Source organism: Nasonia vitripennis, chromosome 4, assembly GCF_009193385.2.
Source record: "Nasonia vitripennis strain AsymCx chromosome 4, Nvit_psr_1.1, whole genome shotgun sequence".
Classification (NCBI taxonomy): Eukaryota; Metazoa; Arthropoda; class Insecta; order Hymenoptera; family Pteromalidae; genus Nasonia; species Nasonia vitripennis.
Window position 1 is genome coordinate 14,143,998 of NC_045760.1, and position 18,933 is coordinate 14,162,930.

Here is an 18,933-nt window from a genome sequence, read left to right on the forward strand (position 1 = left end):
AGCGTGTGCACTGTGCATCCTGCGAGCCGCGGTTCACATGCAGCAGGGACGCCCTTATGTCACGGGGTTGGAACGAGCCAGCTGCGAGGCGCCCAAGCGAGACCGCGCCGAAGAGAGAACGAGTAGCTATGCGCTCTCGCTCGGCGCGTATACTCGGAAACGTTGTAAAAATAATTATTAAAGCCGTTAGCCCGGCCGCCGCGTATATATAAGCCGCAGCGCCGCTGCTTCTCTTATGTGTATAATGTGCGTGTATACGATCGACGCGGCAGCGCTGCGCCCATTTTTTTACAACAACAAAAACCTGATGGTTTTCACGGGAAAAGGGGGTGCGCGCTGCTGAAAAATGACTTTTGCGGCAACCGCTCGCGCTGCGATGAAAAATTCAATTGCGGTTTCGGCCAATTTTTACTCGCCATTTTCATCGTATCGCGCGCTTTCAAAGTTTCGTCGAAAAAGTTGCGAAGTAGGAGCGATGTATAACCGAAGAAAAAACGATGATGCACGCGTATACAACGCGCCGAGCGCAGAGGCATTATAGTCCCCGGTGTAACGAATGAGCTTGAGACTCGACAGTCATCAATTCTGATCGCCGATGCGTGGATAATTCAAAATTATTATTCTTCCGTTCCGATCGATTCTTGCGCGCGCGCGCGTCGTGCGAGAGCGTCGCCGGCGAAATTCCCGACGCAGAATCGATTCGATGCAATCCCACTCTCCCTCTCTTTCAAAACTCGATCTTTCTCCATTATACGCAGCTTAGGAGCCATATCCTGTACTCGTGCTCCCATCGTTACGCTCGTATATTTCGCGTTTGTTTACTACCATTATACAATAAAGAGGGTATAATTTATCTCGAACGACGCGATGACCATCGGTGACTGATGTTTATAACGCGTTTACCGACTATTGTTGTTGCATTGGCGCGGAGCGGAGGATGAAATTTCACAGCGCTTTAAACGTTCGAGCAGCTGAAGAACGCGCGGTCGAAAGTAAAAACAATAAAGGATCAGCGAGCAGAGTTATATACTCGCGCGAGTGAGGCAATTTTTTTTCCCTCAGACTCGAAAATTCCAATTGGATGAGAGCTGGAAACAACCTGCCTCCTTTTTACAACTGCTGGGCGTATGGGTGTATATATATATATATATATATATATATATAGGAGCGTGTACTTTCTAATGGGAACAACGGCTCTCCGTCGACCATCTGTCGTGCGCAGAGTGCAGTGTGCGTACGCGCGTGCGCACGTGTAATACGTGTATTTTCTACGCCGCGGCGTGTGCGTGCCTCTCTTTCTACATATACACACATATACGGCGGCGAATTGGTTTGTCGAAATTAAAGTCAGCTGAGACTCCGAGCACACACACACACACACACAGAGCGAGATATCGGCGTGTATCTGCCCATTTCCAGCTGTTCGGCAAACCGTCGACTTTGACCTCCGACTGCATGTATATAGCAGTATACATATAGACACACGGACACAATGGCTCCTCGGATATTAGCTCGATCGCTTCTCATCCGCGCGCGCAATTCTTTGGGATTTTCGCCAAAGGACGCGTATACGACTGATCGCTCTTTCTTTCATTCTCTCCCATACGAGCAGCCGTTTGTTCGCGATTGACGACGCTCTCTCTATAAATCCTCGGGGAGAAGGCGCACCTGGGAATCGTCCACAATACAGCATCGACGTTCGACGGCTGACGGATTACCTTATGTATACACTTAATACGTCGTGCGATGCGCGCCTTCGATTTGAAGCTGCGCCTCGATTCTACGCGCTGCATATCAGGGCAATGGAACTCGGAGCGAGATGAAAGTGTGAAACGCAAGGCAATTGACACGTCTGCTACGACTCTTTTCGTCGGCAGCGTATCGGACGCTCGGGCTCAGTATTCGGCAGCTGCGCTGCGTTAGGCTATGCTCTTACGCTCGTAGTATAGTCGTCGTCGCCGTCGTCGTCGACATAAGGCGCGGTAAGTTGAGTGCTACTTTTAAAAAATGACTCAGCTGCCGCCAGCCGCGCGGAAATGAACAAACTCTCCGCGTTAAACTGTTTCCATCGACGAGAGAGTGGAGCATAGTCTCTCGATATCGTGCGGCCAATTTCTCTCTCGCGCGAGTTACATTATATACATATCGAACACGCGGCGCACGCGGCTCTCGTCAGATTTTCCGTAGACTAAACATATAATATGCAGCGACGAGAGCGAGTTTCCGAATAAGGAAACGACTCGCTGCAGGCCAGCCGCTGCAGCTCTGTGCGTTGTCGCGTTGTTTGTTTAAAGGCTCTTAGAACTGCGGGCTCGTGTTATATTTTCCTCGATGTACACATTATACAGGCGATGCTCTCTCTCTCTCTCTCTCTCTCTCTCTCTGTCTCTCTCTCTCTCACTCTCTCTCTCTCTCTCTCTCTCTCTCTCTCTCTCTCTCTCTCTCTCTCTCGAGACGACACTGCCGGCGTGCGGGATCTCTATAAGCGGAAGCAAAGTTTTTCAGAGCCAGAAAAAAAAACACGTCCTTAAATAGAAGTCGCTGCCTCTGCACTGCAGTGGCGGTTGAGCTTCGAATTTCACGAGGAAGAGATTCGAATCACGTAACGCACGCGAACGCCTCTTGATTCATTGTCAAAAATATTTCTGCATATCAGAAGTACACTACACAGCGCACGCACGGTGTTTCTCGGCTCATAAACGCTCGGCGCTCATTGATCGGATAACGAGGCAATAAAGCGCGCGCTCGCTCGAAATTCATAAAAGCCGAATTAACGGCAGCGGCCGCGCTCACGACTCAAGGATACATATAACGCGAACTGCGATGGCATAGAGATTGCGCGCGAGACGAGTCGAAAAGTCGCGAGAAAGCTAATTGCGACGATCGCCTCTCTCTCTCTCTCTCTCTCTCTCTCTCTCTCTCTCTCTCTCTCTCTCTCTCTCTCTCGCCTTTGGTCGCACTTATCGCGCATCTGCCTCGCGAAAAACGCGCACGAAATATTTTAATTAGCTTATCGTCCCTTATAATCAGCAGCTGCGCAGCGCGCGTGCTTCTAATTGCGCGGCGAGGCGTCCTTTCTTTTTGGCTTCTCTTCTATATCTCTCATAAAGCGTATCTGCACTACACGCGCACGCATAGGTGCAGCGGCATAGATATTGTGTATTATTTGCATCCGGCACGATGCCGGAGGAGAGAAGGATTTTTGTGCGCTTTCGAGATAGAGAACGCCCGTGCATCGGCGTTTTGTTTACCGATGCTTCGGCAGGCGCAGCACGTGTGTGTTTCGGAAGCGTTTTTTCAATAATTCATAGCCGCGCCGACGCAACGAAAATTAAAGCGAGCCGCTGCACTTTCTCTCTCTCCCTCTCTCTCCCAGTCTTTGTATTCTGATCAGCCGGCTTGTAAGATCCGCCTCCGAGAATCGGCGCTGCTACTGCCGATTCCGAATTTATACCTTCGAAGCGAGTATGCGAAATTCGGACTACACACCTTCGGATAAATATCTTCGGAAGCAGCAGCTTCGCTCGCGATAAAAATACGAGCAGCTCGAAATAGCGAAAGCAAAAAGGGCGAGGAGTTTGGAGGGTCGTTTGTGATCCCCTGAAACACAAAAAGCGCGCGCGCGTTAATTACGCCCTCGTTCTCTCGTTCCCTCGATTGCGCGGTTATACACGCGCGCGGCTGCAGCGATGCATCGGCAATATTGACATTTGCCTTCTCGGTGACTTTGTGCGCGCCGGCGGGGCAGCTCCCCTGGCCAGTTAGCGAAAGAGAAGGCGTCGAGGCGAAGCGAGAGAAGAGAGGGAAAACGAAGAGAGAGAGAGAGAGAGAAGGTGTATAACGGCGCGTATACCCCCCTGTCTGTGGAGCATGTACTTATTGACTACGCGTCCGCATATGCACGTATTCGCGCGCGCTCGAAGCTCATGGCTGTAAGACAGGTAGATAGGTGGGTAGGTAGATGGGTTGGTAGGTAGGTAGGTCGTTGCGTCGGCAGTAGTAGACGCCTCTCTCTCTCTCTCTCTCTCTCTCTCTCTCTCTCTCTCTCGTGCGACTACGAAGAGAGAGAGGGAGAGAGAGAGAGGGAGAGAGAAGAGACATGGGATTGCGCACGCAGCTGAAGGAAATTAGACCGCGCGGGCTCATCCGCGCACATGAGCACGGGGGGAGGAAAGCCTCGAGATCGTGCTGGTTGGCTATCGGGGAAAGCAGTTAGCGGCAGCAGCTTTCGTTACGCTCGATGGACCTCGCTCCCGCACTGCATACGCACACGCACCCCATCGATTTTTCCAAGCTCGCATATAGGATGTTGCGCATTTTCCGTGAGAGAATTTTTTTTTCTGTACACGAGCGGCTTCGTTTTATTCGCTTTTCTGGCTGGTCGATCGTTGCAGAGTTATTGTTGCAAAGCGGAGGAATTGCCGGCTTTCAAACGGAAAATCTTCAAAAGTCAAGTTGACGATATCGTTTCTTTTGTCGCACGCATGGTCGGTAAACTAAGCCCCTGCGGTTGTGGGATATGACTGCGCTCTCCGAGCGCCATCCCTCGAGCGTGTTCGAAGCGTTCCACGGACTCTATACTTCTACCGCGACGTCAATGCAGATCCCTGTAGCGCAGCTACTTCCCCTGCGTCGATACATTCCACTGACTCGCGGAGCTTCCCATGATAACTGCGAAAACCCTAATTTCCAAAATTTCGTTTCAGCACACAGCAGGGAAAATCGAACGCGATCGTTGCTCGAACTTGACAGACAAGTTTACACACACACACACACACACACACACACACACGTGGGACTGATATATTACTGCCATACGAAAATCATCTCTAGTCCCTACGAAATTACCCGAAATTATCCCTCATGACGTGCGTGTTTAAAATTCTAATTATTTTCAATGTGAAGTTATATCGGAGAGGCTTAACTATGATAATCCGTCGTGAAAGTCGTGGAAGGTTATACTTTTATTACGGGTTCTATTAAACTTAACAAGGCCAATTGGGACCGTACAAGAGCCTTGATTTTACTATAGAATGCAATCGTGCCCGATAATGATAGCTGAATTTCCTGACTTGTTTTCTCATTATTATCGTGAGATAACGAGGACAAGTTGAAAAAAAGCCAAGATCAGTGAACTTAATCAACGAACCTTCTTTTTTTTAACCGTACCGTCTTCATCTTTGTTGCAGCATCTTTACCATCTTCAAACCGGCGAAGGAGCGTTCAGGGAGCGCGGAAGAGGTCGAGGCAAAGGTGCAACGAGGGTGAGTTATTCGCACAATATATTTTATCCATCTTGAAAAAACGAAGACCGATTCGAAACGCGCACATCGCAACAGTTGCAGCGCTTCATGACCTAAGTCGGCGCGCCAACGATTTCGCGAAGTCCTGAAATCTTGAGGCTGCCTGTACAGGCAGAGAGAGAGAGAGAGAGAGAGAGAGAGAGAGAGAGAGAGAGAGTTTGAGAACTGATATTAAACAAGGCGCTATTGATCGACGCGCGCGCTGCGCCGGCCTGTCCGCGCTTGCACCGCCATGTTTAAAATTTTCCCAGCACCTTTAAGCATATTGCTTCCATGGCGTTGCGCCCGCGTGTATACCTATAGCCCAATGGACGAGTAAAGTTTAAAATTCTATTTCTAACTTTTCCCATCAACCGGCCGTGATAAAACTTGCGAAAAAGTTTCCAAATAAAATAATTGATTGCAGCATTTTTAATTGCATCGCAGCTCCGCGGGGCCCACCGAGAGTTTGCCGAAAGTTCGGGCAAACCTTTCTGTCGTTCGCGACTGTGTTTTAGACGCGAGAGGGAGAGAGACAGTTTATTTACAAATGATCCAACGAACGACGTTTCGCACAGAAACTTCCAGAGGTGAGGTCGTCTTCGTTTCGCATTGAATTTCGAAGCTGACTGCAGTGATCAAATTGCGAACGAAGTACAATATAAGTGAAATTAAACAAAATTAAGATCCTCGGCTGTATAGCTTCATCAGCCCGAAATCGATTAACGCTGACACAGAGCACGCTCACGTTGCGGCTCGCGCGCGGAAAATAATTTATCGCTTAGTTAATCCGGCGCCTAATTCGAAGTAGAATCCGTGTACCGCGTCGTGTAAGCGGGAACGACGTTCGGTCCGATGCACGCGCAGAACATCGACCTACCCCTTAATTTCTTACCTGCTGATAAATAAGATTTTAATTACTGGACGATGACATCGTAATTACCGATAATCCATTTAGTCCATTATCGACCGCGGCCGCCACTATATCTCGCGCGAAATTTTATCTCGTGCCATTTTCTAATTATACCGCGTATACAAAGTGGCTGAAGAATATATTTATGATAATAACGCGTGTTCAGCGGCGAGAGACCGCACGATGGCCCGCGCCCAAGCTTATCGACCGTTCTCCGGAGGTTCCTTTGGTTCTCCGTTATCTAATCAGCGTCTTGCGAGATAAGATAGTTTCTCCATAATAACTGTGTGGCGAGTCGAAATAACGCTTTTGAAAATTCTCCTCTCGCGCGCTTCCCAAACGACGCTCACATACATGCGGTGCGCACATACGATTCGTTCGTTAACAAGCAGCTCAGGAAGCTGCGCGCGCATAAATACATCATAAGTAATGAAATAGCTGAGCTTATTTTTAGTGAACTTCCCATAAAGCTTCATGTCTCTCGACAATGCGGGTCGACGTATCGATCGTGAACGAGCGCGCACGAAATCCCGACAATCGATGTGGCCCATTATCAGATCCGAGTCGCGAGCGTCGTTTGTCATCTGGGAACGCTTCCTGTGCGCGCCGCGCGGCCCTAGCACGGTTTAATATTCGACTCGCCGACGGAAATTCCGGTGTAGGCAAATTTATCGAGCGAGCTGGCGCTGTCCGCTTCCTCTAGAGCTGTCTCGTGCACATTTTTTGCGCGTTTTTTGTGCTCGTCTGACGCTTATTATTGCGACAGTAGCGGCGTCACTCTCCCTTTCGACTCGAGCGGCGCTATCGAACAGTGAGAGAACGAGAGAAAAGGCTCGGAAATACAAGTAGGCAGGCACTCGAGAAACTGGCGCGATTATAAGCTCTCGCGGGGTGCGGTTCAAGGGAAAGTGGGCTGCACGCGCGCCGCGCGAGTGCAAGGGACGCCTCGAGAGTGAGAGAAAGCTTGGGGATGATGCGCCTCTCTCTCTCTCTCTCTCTCTCTTTGCGTTCGGCAACTTGTTGCGTATTTGCGAGAGGGCTGCGCGACTTTGCCCGTGATAAACGATTCGGCGCCAACAGCAGCTATACTCCCCCGGGGCTGCTCTTTTCCCGCGGCCAAGTCCTTTTTTTCTCACTCTCTCTCTCTCTCTCTCTCTCTCTCTCTCTCTCTCTCTCTGCCGATACAGTCGATACTCCCACACAATGTCCGGCGGCGAAGAGACAAAAAGAGGAGCGCGATCCGATATCGGCGCGCTGATCCCCTTTCGTAATGGAATATGTATCGATTTAAATATTGCCCGTCCGCGATTCGATGCACCGCTTATTTCGGCTATATTTGAATTTGATAATCGTGCGCCGGTGCCGATTACGCGACAGCACACGGTATCAGCGCGTGCGGCGCCATGCAACGACAGCACCGAGAGCGCAAGGCGATGCAAAAAATATACAGTCGTGTGCACGAGAGAGAGAGAGAGAGAGAGAGAGAGAGAGAGAGAGAGAGAGAGAGAGAGAGAGAGAGAGAGAGGCGAAAGGCAAGTTTCAGCATCGCGGAGCTGCTATCGCCATGGCTACCCGAGTCTAACGCGGCGCTGGAGGAGAAGTTATATAGCGGAGTGCGACTACACACATAGACAGCGCGCTCGCGGAGGGAGAAAAGCGACGCCTGGTCGTTCAAAGCGGCGGGGGGGGGGAAGCATTGCGCACACACACGACGAAAAGAGGACGTGACACGGCTGATGCGCGAACCGTGCCGAATTAATTCCTCCGTAGCTCCCTTGCGACGCTTGCGATGCGTGCAGCGTTTTTCCGCGTCACCGGGCCGCGTACGCGTCGTCTGCCCCCGGAAAATTCGGAAAATCGCGATTTCCGAGCGCAGCTGCGCCGCCGACAACAAAGAGGGTAAACGGCGCGGGAGGAGAGGACGCGGCGTATAGACAGCCAGAGGGAGGCAGAAAGGAAGAGCCCGCGAGCGCGAGCGGAAAGGCACGAGCTCGGCCGAGAGTCTACAGCGGCGGCAGGTTATGTGCGCTGCACGGAACGGAGCGGAAGTGCCGCCGACATGCTGTCAATTGTCGATCCGATGAGGCTTCGAAACGAATCGAGAAAAATAAGGAGAAAAGCCCACGGAGGTATACGGAACAGCGCAACGACATCGATCGGAGGAAACACCGGCGGAGAGCCGCGAGATAATGAGCCCGCGACCGAGAGCGAAAGCGAGATAAAAATATAGCGCGCGCACACACACACACATACAGTGAGCGCGAGAGAGAGAGGGAGAGAGAGAGAGAGAAAGAGGGATTCATGCAGGCGAGTATAGAGTGTATACGGCGTTCGGCGGTGCGCGGGAAGCGACGGCGGGGGAGGAAAAGCCGCGGAGGGGGAGAAGCAGCGGCAGACAGAGAGAGGAGCGCTGCGCGAAAGAGAGGCAAAGAGAGACGGAGGTATTCGAGAGAGAGAGAGAGAGAGAGAGTGAACGGTGGGAGGTAGCCGACGATACCGCATACGGTTCCAGCCGGAGCACACTTATACGAGAGCACACGGTCTCCACGCGTTTCGCCGATACGACGACATCGAGCGCGCGCGCGCGTACCCGCTCGTCTGCTGCTGCTGAAACTACGTTACGCGCTCGCGAGGCAGTCCCGACGACGACGACGAGTCCTCTCCGCTCCATCGTCTCCGCGGCCGAGGCGATCCGTAGCCAGCTCATCCGCGGCGCGACGACGGAATACTCCTCCTCTGCAGGGGTGTGGCGCCTGCACGCGTGTTATGTATGGAAAATCATCGCACCGCGGCGTCGAGCACGAGGATCATGATAGCAGCGCTGACGCTGCGAAAGACTCGCTGTGATAAGGGACGATGCTCTGCTCTGCGCCTCCAAGATCGCGTCTCTCCAAATAGTTCGGAATAACAACGCCGTGCACCAAGTGTCGACGTTTTTTCCCCTTAAAACTCCTGTCACGAGTGCATACTTATTCCGAGCAGTGCGCGCGATCGATCGAATCGATAAGTTCCTGCGAAGGAAAAGGAAGAAAACTGCTGCTGCACCAGAGCGTGAGTTTGTTCAAATATACCGTCGAGTATAATCGTTCTGTTTACGTCCGATAGTGCGACCGGCGATTTTGCTCCGAAAACGTATCGGAGGCGCGTGATTATTTCGGAGCAACGCGTAATCGCATCGAAAACAGCAGTGGCGAGAGGACAATTTGTAACTATACTGCCGCCGCGCCGGTAGCATCAGAGAAGCGAATAAAACATGCGTGCCGCGCGCGCGGACATCGACTTTCTAAATTATCCAAAAAGGTTATTTAATCGGTTCTCTTCGTCGCTCCGAATGCACGTGTATTGTACATCAGTAGAAAGACAGCGTCTCGCTCTCGTTTCTCCAGAAAATTATGTAAGCAAACACGACCTTCGCAACACAACTTGTACATTTACGTACGTCGACCCTTTGGTAAATAAAATACCGCGTGCTCCGTGTGTACTCCTATTTATCAAAACGCTGCGTCAATCAATGGCCGCGCGTTATTCGAATATATCGAAGAGCCGGTGGCTTTTTTTAACCATCGTTCTCTCTCTCTCTCTCTCTCTCTGCGAATACACGCACACATCGGCGCTCGGTTGCGCAATCCGTCGTCTATCGCGGAATTCAGGTCACCCGCGCGCGCTGTCCTAAGCTATTAGCAGCACGTCAAGCCATGAGACCGTTCGATTTTTCCGACTCTCCGTGCCGTTCCAATTAAAAACTCGGGGATTATTTTCGCGCGCGCCTACAGCCGTGAAAACGGAAGATTGAATTTTTAGCGGAATAAATTCTTCGATTAAACTTCCACGAAGAGTTTGAAATTCAGAGCGCAACAACGCACAAAAGCCGGCGTATATAGCGTATGGAGTGAAATGACCGCTTCGAGGCCGCGGGCTCGCGGTCCTTGGCGCGGTCGGTAACTCCGCCGCCAACAGGCAGCTCCTTGAGGGCCTCTCTCTGTATTATAACGTCGGGGCAGTAGTAGACAACGCGCCAGACGCTTGATACACACACACACACACACTGTGTTTTGGTATATACAGTCGCACGTGCTCCGCTGCAGCCGGCTCTCCTTTAGTCCGCGCTTCCGCGATTTCGGATGATGATTGACGGCAGAATAGACACACGGAGATGAGGAGGGCTCCCGATGTTTTTTCCCTTTGTCCGCGGCGCCGAGAGGAAAATTGCATTCTTTTCCTTCCCTTCTCCCTTTCAGCCTTAGGCTTAGGTTCTTTGGGTGATTCTTCGTGAAAGGGAAATTCGTATGGGCTAATCCTACGGGGCGCCGTTTATTAAACAAATTAAAGGCGGCAGAGAAAGAGAGAATGGCACACGCACTCGAAAATTCATTACGCCGCCGGCTCGATGAATTTACCTAAGGCCGTTTTCCAAGAGCGCGAGCAGGGCCGTTAAGAGCGCTTTCATTTCCCACAGCTATTAAAACAGACCGCCCGAGCGCGGAGAGCGTCCATATATACTCTATACATCGCGCAGGTATTTCCTCTCCCACAGCCGGCGTCGCGCGCTTTTTCTCATTTCAGAAATAAAGAGCGAAGAATTTCCGCGCGGATTTATGTCTCTTTTCTATATCGTATATAGGGTTATAACACCCCCGCCGCCGCCGCCGCCGCCGCCGCCGCCGCCGGCCATTAATATATATTACACACCGCGAGCGCGCTGCACTCGGCGAAATTTATACGACTTTTTCTCGAGTTTAATTAGTTTGGATGGCTCACGGAGTTTCGGCGAAACTTATCGCTCTCTATACCCTCGAAACGCGGTGCAGCGATAGACAATCGGATCGAGCGCCCGACTATCCGAGAGATAGTCCCCCCGTGTCAGTCACACTCGTTCCGCACCTTCCGAGCTCATTACACGATCATACGGAGGAGCGAGAAATCGCCTGCGCGTATTCCGCTTCATAAGCCGCGGCTCTTCTCTCCCGGAGAGCAGGAGCTTGGCGGGACCTTGCCTATTTATAAGTCGCGCAATGTAAACGGGAACATGTGCGCGCGACCTCGCGCGAGGAACGCGCGCACTTTATACGCGGGAATCCCATACTCATCGCATTCTTTTCCCTTCTCTCGTTGCAGAGCTACCGAAAAATCGCCCGGCAAGTGAGCACACCCGACAGCGCGCCCGCAGGTCTAGGTAGTCCGCAGCCTGGAATAGGTGGACTGCCGACGCACCAGCAGCAGCAGCAGCAGCCTCCTCCACAGCAGCAACAGCAGCAGCAGCAGCAGCAGCAGCAAACGCAGCAGCCGAACCTCCACACAGCCGACCCGATGCAGCAAGCCAAGGATAGCCTGAACCCGGCTGCGGGTCAGCAGCAGCAGCAGCAGCAGCAGGCCGGACCGCTCCGGAACGGCAACCCCGCCCCGGCACCGGTTGTCTCCATGGTAAGCCCATAATTGTTATTCTACTCGGAGTATCTATACGCGAAATACGAGGCTTATCGCGCTGTCGAAGGTGTACACAGCGGCGCTCGCTTATCGGTCGGCCACACGAAGCTGTTCCAGTTTCCACTCTGTATACATCCACGCCGCGCGTCTGCATAACGTTTAGGCGCAAAAAAGCGTCAAAGCTCTCTGCGATATTTTCCCGACGCACTACTCGAGCGATGAACTTGGCAGAGTCAAGAGGGCGGCTTTCGCTTTCGCGTCTGCGGAGATGGAGAAAAAAGGACGTTACAGAGTGAGAAAGAGAGAGAGAGAGAGAGAGAGAGAGAGAGAGAGAGCTCGGTCAAAGAGTATCGTCGCCAGGACGAGTTTCCGCTCAAGGGCACTTGATAGTTGACAAGCTCGCTCGCTCGGGAATCGCGCGCGCAAGCATGTATACACGGTCGCAGCAAAAGCGATAGAAACTACTCGGGAGAGGGAGAGAGAGAGAGAGAGAAAGGGCTCGGAATGCTGGCGGAGGTTACTGGGCGAACACGTGCTGCATCCAGCAAAACCGCGCGTAATTTCCGCAAAAACCAAAGCCGCGCGCGTATATAGACGGCGCTCAGCGCTGGCGGTGCGGAGAATTGACGGCGTCCCTCTTTCTCTCGGTTCCTGTTCCTGCGGGTATTGATTCGCGAGTGCGCCCGTCGAGGGCGGTCACCGCCCCCGCCGGCGTCTGCCGGCAGTCTACCCCTTCCTCGCTCTTTCTCTCTCCCGCGCGCTGCTGCACTCGCTCCCACTCTGCCACGCGGCCATTTCGACGTACACCTCTGTAGACACTCACATACACGCGCACAGCCGCAGCGTCGCGTTGGTCCAAGGGGGGCCAACTCTCAGCCAGCTCTCGAGATCGATCCGTCGAGTCTCTCTTTCGTTGGACGCGAGAGCGATGGAGGAGCCCACCGCCGCGGCACGACCAGGCTTTTATATTTCTTTCTCTCGAGCGCGGATGACTAACGCCGCGCGACGAATGGACGGAAAGCCCTATATATTACGGTCAGGGTCGCGTGCGGGTGCAATGACACGATGATATTAGAGAACTTCTTCTTCTGCCGATGCATCACACTCGCCTCTCGGATTGGATATAATCGCATGGTAACGAATTCGAACAAAAGCGGTTGTCATCTGGGACGCATCAACGCGGACCGATCCGTCCGCGCAATCGATATTGCCAATTATACCGGCGGCTCCTGTTTACTCGCGCGCGATTAATTTACTGCGACGAACCGGGGAAAGTAAGGAAGGGATCGATCGAGGGTCACCTATGGCTCAGCCTAGGTCAGTTCTGTTTGGCACTTCCTTTCCTCCCTCGCGCGCAGGCTAAGCGACAAGTTGCGCAGCGAAAGAGCGCTTATATATACGTATCAGGGGTGGTTGGCCGGGCGCCCGATGGCTCTGGCCGCAAACAGCGATTCCGCGGCCACTTTAAGGGTGAACCGCCGCCGCTGATCTCGAGATTCCCCGTGGGGAGACGTTCAGCTGGGCGCTGAACTTGTTCCCGATTCACAGGCCGGATAACTGGAACGCGCTCTCGACGGATTTCAAGTTTCCACGTGATGATGCGCTTGTCAATTGCGCTCGGATCTGCAAATAACCCCGGGAATAAATATACAGAGCTTGCAGCCGATGTTGCCTTCGTAACTCAATGTCGCCGGCTAATTGAACCATGTCTCGCTCGAGCTCGCCTCGAACCAATCTCCTGCGTTATACACAGCCTCTCGGTGCGACATTTTAAATGCGCAGACTGAATTTCGCGCGCCGGAGAATCTCGTTAGATTTATTAGAAGTTCGCCCGGCGGCGCGGGGAAAGAGAGGGGGTGGCTGGAGAGAAAGAGAGTCTCATTACACCGGGGCCCTTTCATTCGGCGAACGCGTCCATAAATTTCCGCGGAGCTTTTCACGAGCACGCTCGCGGAAAGAACGACCGGCTGCGGCATAAATTTGATTTAAAGTTCCGAGGGCGCATATTATTCGCGTGGTGAAAAACGCGGTGTACACGAACGAAAATTGAGGAGACCTTTTGCATTTTACCTTACAGTCGCCAGGAGTGATGCCGTTCTACGGCGACGGCGGAGCAGGTTTCCGGCCGGCGACTGGCTTCGGAAACGCCGTCTGGCACCAGGGCGTCTCGCCGGTGGGCGCAGTCACGGTCGAGGCTGCCCCGGCCGCCTGGCCGCCCCAGCAGTTCATCCAGCAGCTGCCCGGGCCCAACCAGATCGAGGAGCTGAGGTACCACACGCCGTACGGCGCCGCGGCGCCCTATCATCCCCAAACAGGTGAGTGTTTGCAGACAATGCGGCTCGTTATATGAGAACTCGCTCCGAGGCTTACGCGTGCGTGTGATTTCAGTCACGTATCAGCAGCAGACCTTCATTACGGCGGATCAGTCCGCGTTTCAGCGCGCTGGGACAACGGGACAATACGCAATCACGGGGCAACCTTCGCCTCTGGCCCCGGTAGCGGCGCAAGCCCCGCAAGCCGCGACACCCCAGAGACACCCTCTCAATGGCCAATTCATTGATCCTGCCGGGACGGCGGCCCAGCCTGTAGCTTACGACAGGCAGGAATACGTGAATGGCTATCAGCAGCAGGTTAGCTGCCGAACAATAGATCTCATTGAATTCTAAGTTAATATTTAAATATTCATTCGTATTTTGTCGTAGTACAGTTGGTTTTGATGTGTTTGGTAATTATTACATATTATTTATATGACTATAGAGCCGAGAAGGAGCTGCCTTTCGACTTTTTTTTACTATCCTCTCTACGTATACTCTATCCCAATTGATATGCGTACAACAGTATAGTATGTTTATGCAGTAGTCTGATCTCGTTAGCTCTCTTCGTTTTATTTTTGCTTACGTTATACTCTTCTTTCCAAATTGTTTTCTTTACACCCACCCTCACTTCGTCCAGTAAAAATTGAGAACGTATCGTTTTATGGAGTAAAGTATAGATACATGTTGCTGCTTGGATCTTCGAGAAAAAATTGAGACGCGCCAATTTAAAATGATTACTCGATAAAATTCGAATGTTTAATAGAATTATTTTTCAAACGATTATGAATGGAGCACGAGCATGCGTACAAAGTCGTATATCCGTCTACCAACGAGCTTTGCAAGCGATATCGACATTTGCATTCATGCTGTCTCCGAAAAACAAAGAAACGTCAAGTACATTTTTTACGAGCATGAATTTGCAAAATTTGATCAAACACCGGAGCCTCGCCCCTTATTCATTTCCACCTCGTCTTTCTCGTTGCAGGACATAACTATGGCTCCACCAGCTTCCACGACGCCCAATAGTCGCAGCAGTTCGGTTCACATGGAGGCACAGCAGCCATCGAACCAGCAGACAGTTGTGCAGCCCGGCGACACGCAGGTCAAGGGCTTCGCGACTATCGCGGCGAATAATGTGTCGGGAAACGAGATGCCTGGGTATCCACTTCAACCGGGCCCACAGAGTTTACACAGCTCTAACGGATACCCAGGCTACGTAGAGCTGGGCCAACAGCAACATCAAGCGCAAAATCAGTGGCAGCAGGTTTCTGATGCTAATCGGCAGCACATTTGGTCTGAAACAAACAGTACCGCCAAAGTTCGTACGATAAACAATGACATGTCTTGGTCTAACCCGAATATGCAACAGCAGCAGCAACAGCAACAGCAGCAACAGCATCATCAACAGCAGCAGCAGCACCAACAACAGCAGCAAAATATGCAAAACAACATGAAACAGTCTAATGAACAGCAAAACATGCCGATACAGCAGCAACAAGAAATTTCGAGGCCTGCGAGTCACATGAGCTGGGAGAACGGCAGTGTCAAAGATCAGGCACCTCACACGCCACAATCGTGGTCTGAAAATATGGACAGTCAACAGACGCAACAGTCGCAAGGAAGCTGGCCTCAGCACAGTCCTAGCGTGAGGGATAACCAGAACCCACGATTAACGCCGTCCGCACAGCAACAGCAGCAGCAGCAGCAGCAGCAGCAGCAACAGCAGCAGCAGCAGCAACAACAACAACAACAGCAACAGCAGCAGCAAGGCTGGCCACAGCACTCTCCAAAAATGCCTGATCACCAAAATACAGCGCAAAAAAATCCAAGGATGACGCCAGGTCCTCAACAACACAGTTGGCCCCAATCTAGTCCAGAGATTCAAGCGCAGCCCAATTCTGCTCAACAAAACCCGAGACTGACGCCCTCTAATCAGCAGTGGCAACCGCAGACAAAACTCGAGCAGAATTCCAGACTGACCCCGTCTAATCAAATGTCATGGCCTGACACGCCAACTAGTCAACCGAATTGGTCTCCCAGCAGTATGAAGAGTGATGGCAGTCAGCAGCCGCAGCAGCAGTGGCCAGACTCGCAGCCCAGCCCGAGGCGGACACCTAGTCATCAATCGGCAGCTTGGCAAAATCAGAACACCCAAGACAAAATGGACAATCAGATGAGCTGGTCTCCCAAGTCCGAAAACCAAACAAATTGGAATCAGCAGAATACAAAGCAAGACATGCAGAATTCCGGAGAGAGACTCGTTTGGCAGCAACAGCAGCATCAGCAGCAGCAACAACAACAACAGCAACAACAAAATACGGAAAGCAATAAACCGCAAAATGGTTATACGGACAATCAAGAATCCCAAGACATGTATGCTCAGTCGAATCGTGTAAATTTGAACAGTCGTTTAAAGTCCATGATTCTGAATAAACAGCAGCAGCAGCAACAACAGCAAATACAGAATCAAATGCCGCAGGATCATCATCAAGCTCATCACCAGATGCCACCTCAGCATACGAACAATGGCGATGGCTCGAGCGGTGACATGTCGGCCGACAATCGGTTACGAGAGTCACACGAGGATTCAGATAAATTGCAAGAAAAAAGAAATGAGCAGTACATGAACCAATCTGGACTGATGTCCATGAATCAAACCAACGAATCCATGACCGGTAATTTTTTATTGCATAGCCACCACCCTCGGGCCAATAGTTTGCCCGAAGGTGGTGGCTTATGGGAATGGTCGGAAGGAGGAACAACTGCAGGCATGAATAACAATGCCATGACGAACAGTGGAATGTCAAGCATCGATAGCTTGATGCATTTCACGTCACAACACAAGCAAACGGACAAACGTCCGGATATCGAAAGCAATAATGTTCAAAATCAAATAAATAGAAATCAATGGGTCGCCAGTGCCGATGACAATCGAGAGAATCAAAGCATCGACGATAAGAGTTTTCAGCAAAGATTGTGCATTGATTCCAATGCGAACGAGAAAAGCTCCTTGCACAGCGGACAAGAGTCGAAAGCTGCTTTCGACAGTAATCTTGCAGAAGTGCAATATGATTCAAGCCAAAAAATTAAGCAAGAATTCAGTTGTCCAGTGTCTGTGGGAGCAGTATCGAACGAAGAGCAATTCTCGCGAGATATCAAACTGGAAAATGAGAGCAGAGATCAAGAAGAGTCAAATTACAAATTTCGAGGTGACGGTGGTCCAGCAAAAATGTCGCCTGGAGTGGGTTCGTGGTGCTGTCGAAGAGGAGGAACGGAACAGCCCACCCCAGAACATCTTCGCGAGGGATGCTGCCAAGGACTCCAGACGCGGGACGAATTCTCCGAAGATTCGCCGCAAAAGTCCGAGGTGAAGAACGAAGATTCCGCTGGTGGAAAAGCTAGCAACGGTTCGACAACAGGCACCAAGTTACAAGAGCATTTAGAAAAATTGAAGAATAATGTCAGGACGGAAGTACCGGACTGCGATTGTTTTTCCGCTGACAAATGTGAGTTGCAACCGTTGTATGTTCCTCGCTACACTAACATTGAAAGATCACACTAACCACGCAAACGCATTTATTAGAAAAACTAAATTTTAAACTCAAAATGACCTAACACGACGCTTAAACTCAATATAATGCATCAAGATGTGTAGTATCGCTTAAATGTTTCGCTCGTACTAAGGTGTCATAATAAGTAAAATAAAATAAAACCATAAGGTCCACCGGAGCCAGGCTCGTACTACTCTCACCTTGGCGCAGCAGCTAGTCTACCCGACCTCCGAAACGATCTGGAGAGAAGAACTGGTCTGAAAGGACATGCTATTAGATTCGAGAAGGTGGTCTACACAGGAAAAGAGGGAAAAACAACACAAGGTTGTCCCATGGCTAAATGGGTACGTCATTCATTGTAGATATATTTATCTGAGTATTCTGCCAAATATATTTTCTTCGGTGTTTTTAAAATCGCCATTTTTATCGAGCTCTCAGTAACGATAATGTATTTTTATAGGTGATTAGGCGATCCGGTATTGAAGAAAAAATTTTAACGATCGTAAAGCACCGTCAGGGGCATAAGTGTGCAACTGCGTGGATTGTCGTGGCTATGGTCGCCTGGGAAGGAGTTCCAAACCACGAAGCCGATCGAATATACTCTTTGCTGAGTCACAAACTTAATCGCTTTGGTTTGCCAACGACCAGAAGGTGTGGTACTAACGAGCCAAGAACGTGTGCTTGTCAAGGACTTGATCCCGATACGTGTGGAGCAAGCTTTTCTTTTGGATGCTCTTGGTCAATGTATTATAATGGTTGTAAATATGCAAGAAGCAAAACTGTTAGAAAATTTCGACTATCTGTAAGGTCTGAGGTAAGCAGCGTATAATGAAAAATACAATGACAATTATCTAGATTTCCTTTTTTCAAATCAATTAACTGATATTGTTATTTCGGTCTATAGGAACAAGAGGTCGAAGAAAGAATGCACGTTCTAGCCACGTTATTGTCTCCGTTATATTTGAGTCTCGCACCCGAAGCTTTCAACAATCAAACACAGTTTGAGAGAGAAGCTAGCGAATGTCGATTAGGCTTCAAGCCAGGCAGGCCGTTTTCTGGGGTCACAGCTTGCATAGATTTCTGTGCCCATGCGCACCGAGATTTGCACAATATGAACAACGGCTGCACTGTGGTAAGTTTAATTTGAAAACATCATTTTCTATTTACAATATGCTAAGAAACTTTATTAAAAGTATTACGTATTGCAGGTGGTGAGTTTAACAAAGCATAGATCGTTTTCAAAACCTGACGATGAGCAGTTACACGTGTTACCTTTGTACATAATGGACGACTCAGATGAATTTGGATCGAAGGAAGGACAGGAAGCGAAAATAAAATCCGGAGCAATAGAAGTCCTTACAAAGTACTAATCATTTTACCCATACATTTAGTGAATAGATCAAAGTTTATCTCTTTTGCACGATGTTACAACAAATGAATGTGTTTAA

At 50.6% G+C, this 18,933-nt stretch overlaps 1 protein-coding gene across 5 annotated transcripts in view; it reads left to right on the forward strand.

Annotated features, from left to right (window-relative positions):
* The window catches only part of LOC100114438 (DNA N6-methyl adenine demethylase), a 46,585-nt gene that overhangs the window by 23,440 nt on the left and 4,212 nt on the right, over positions 1 to 18,933 (forward strand). For 4 of the 5 annotated variants that reach the window (XM_008205118.4, XM_031929403.2, XM_001599411.6 and 1 more), the window contains exons 3-11: positions 5,190 to 5,264; positions 11,311 to 11,616; positions 13,697 to 13,934; positions 14,008 to 14,249; positions 14,920 to 17,440; positions 17,654 to 17,829; positions 17,946 to 18,299; positions 18,390 to 18,617; positions 18,694 to 18,848. In XM_008205118.4, the coding sequence (XP_008203340.1) occupies positions 5,190 to 5,264; positions 11,311 to 11,616; positions 13,697 to 13,934; positions 14,008 to 14,249; positions 14,920 to 17,440; positions 17,654 to 17,829; positions 17,946 to 18,299; positions 18,390 to 18,617; positions 18,694 to 18,848 (4,295 nt within the window). Of the gene's footprint in view, positions 1 to 5,189; positions 5,265 to 8,712; positions 9,247 to 11,310; positions 11,617 to 13,696; positions 13,935 to 14,007; positions 14,250 to 14,919; positions 17,441 to 17,653; positions 17,830 to 17,945; positions 18,300 to 18,389; positions 18,618 to 18,693; positions 18,849 to 18,933 lie in introns of those variants that run through there. The other variant, XM_008205120.3, reaches the window with a different exon arrangement.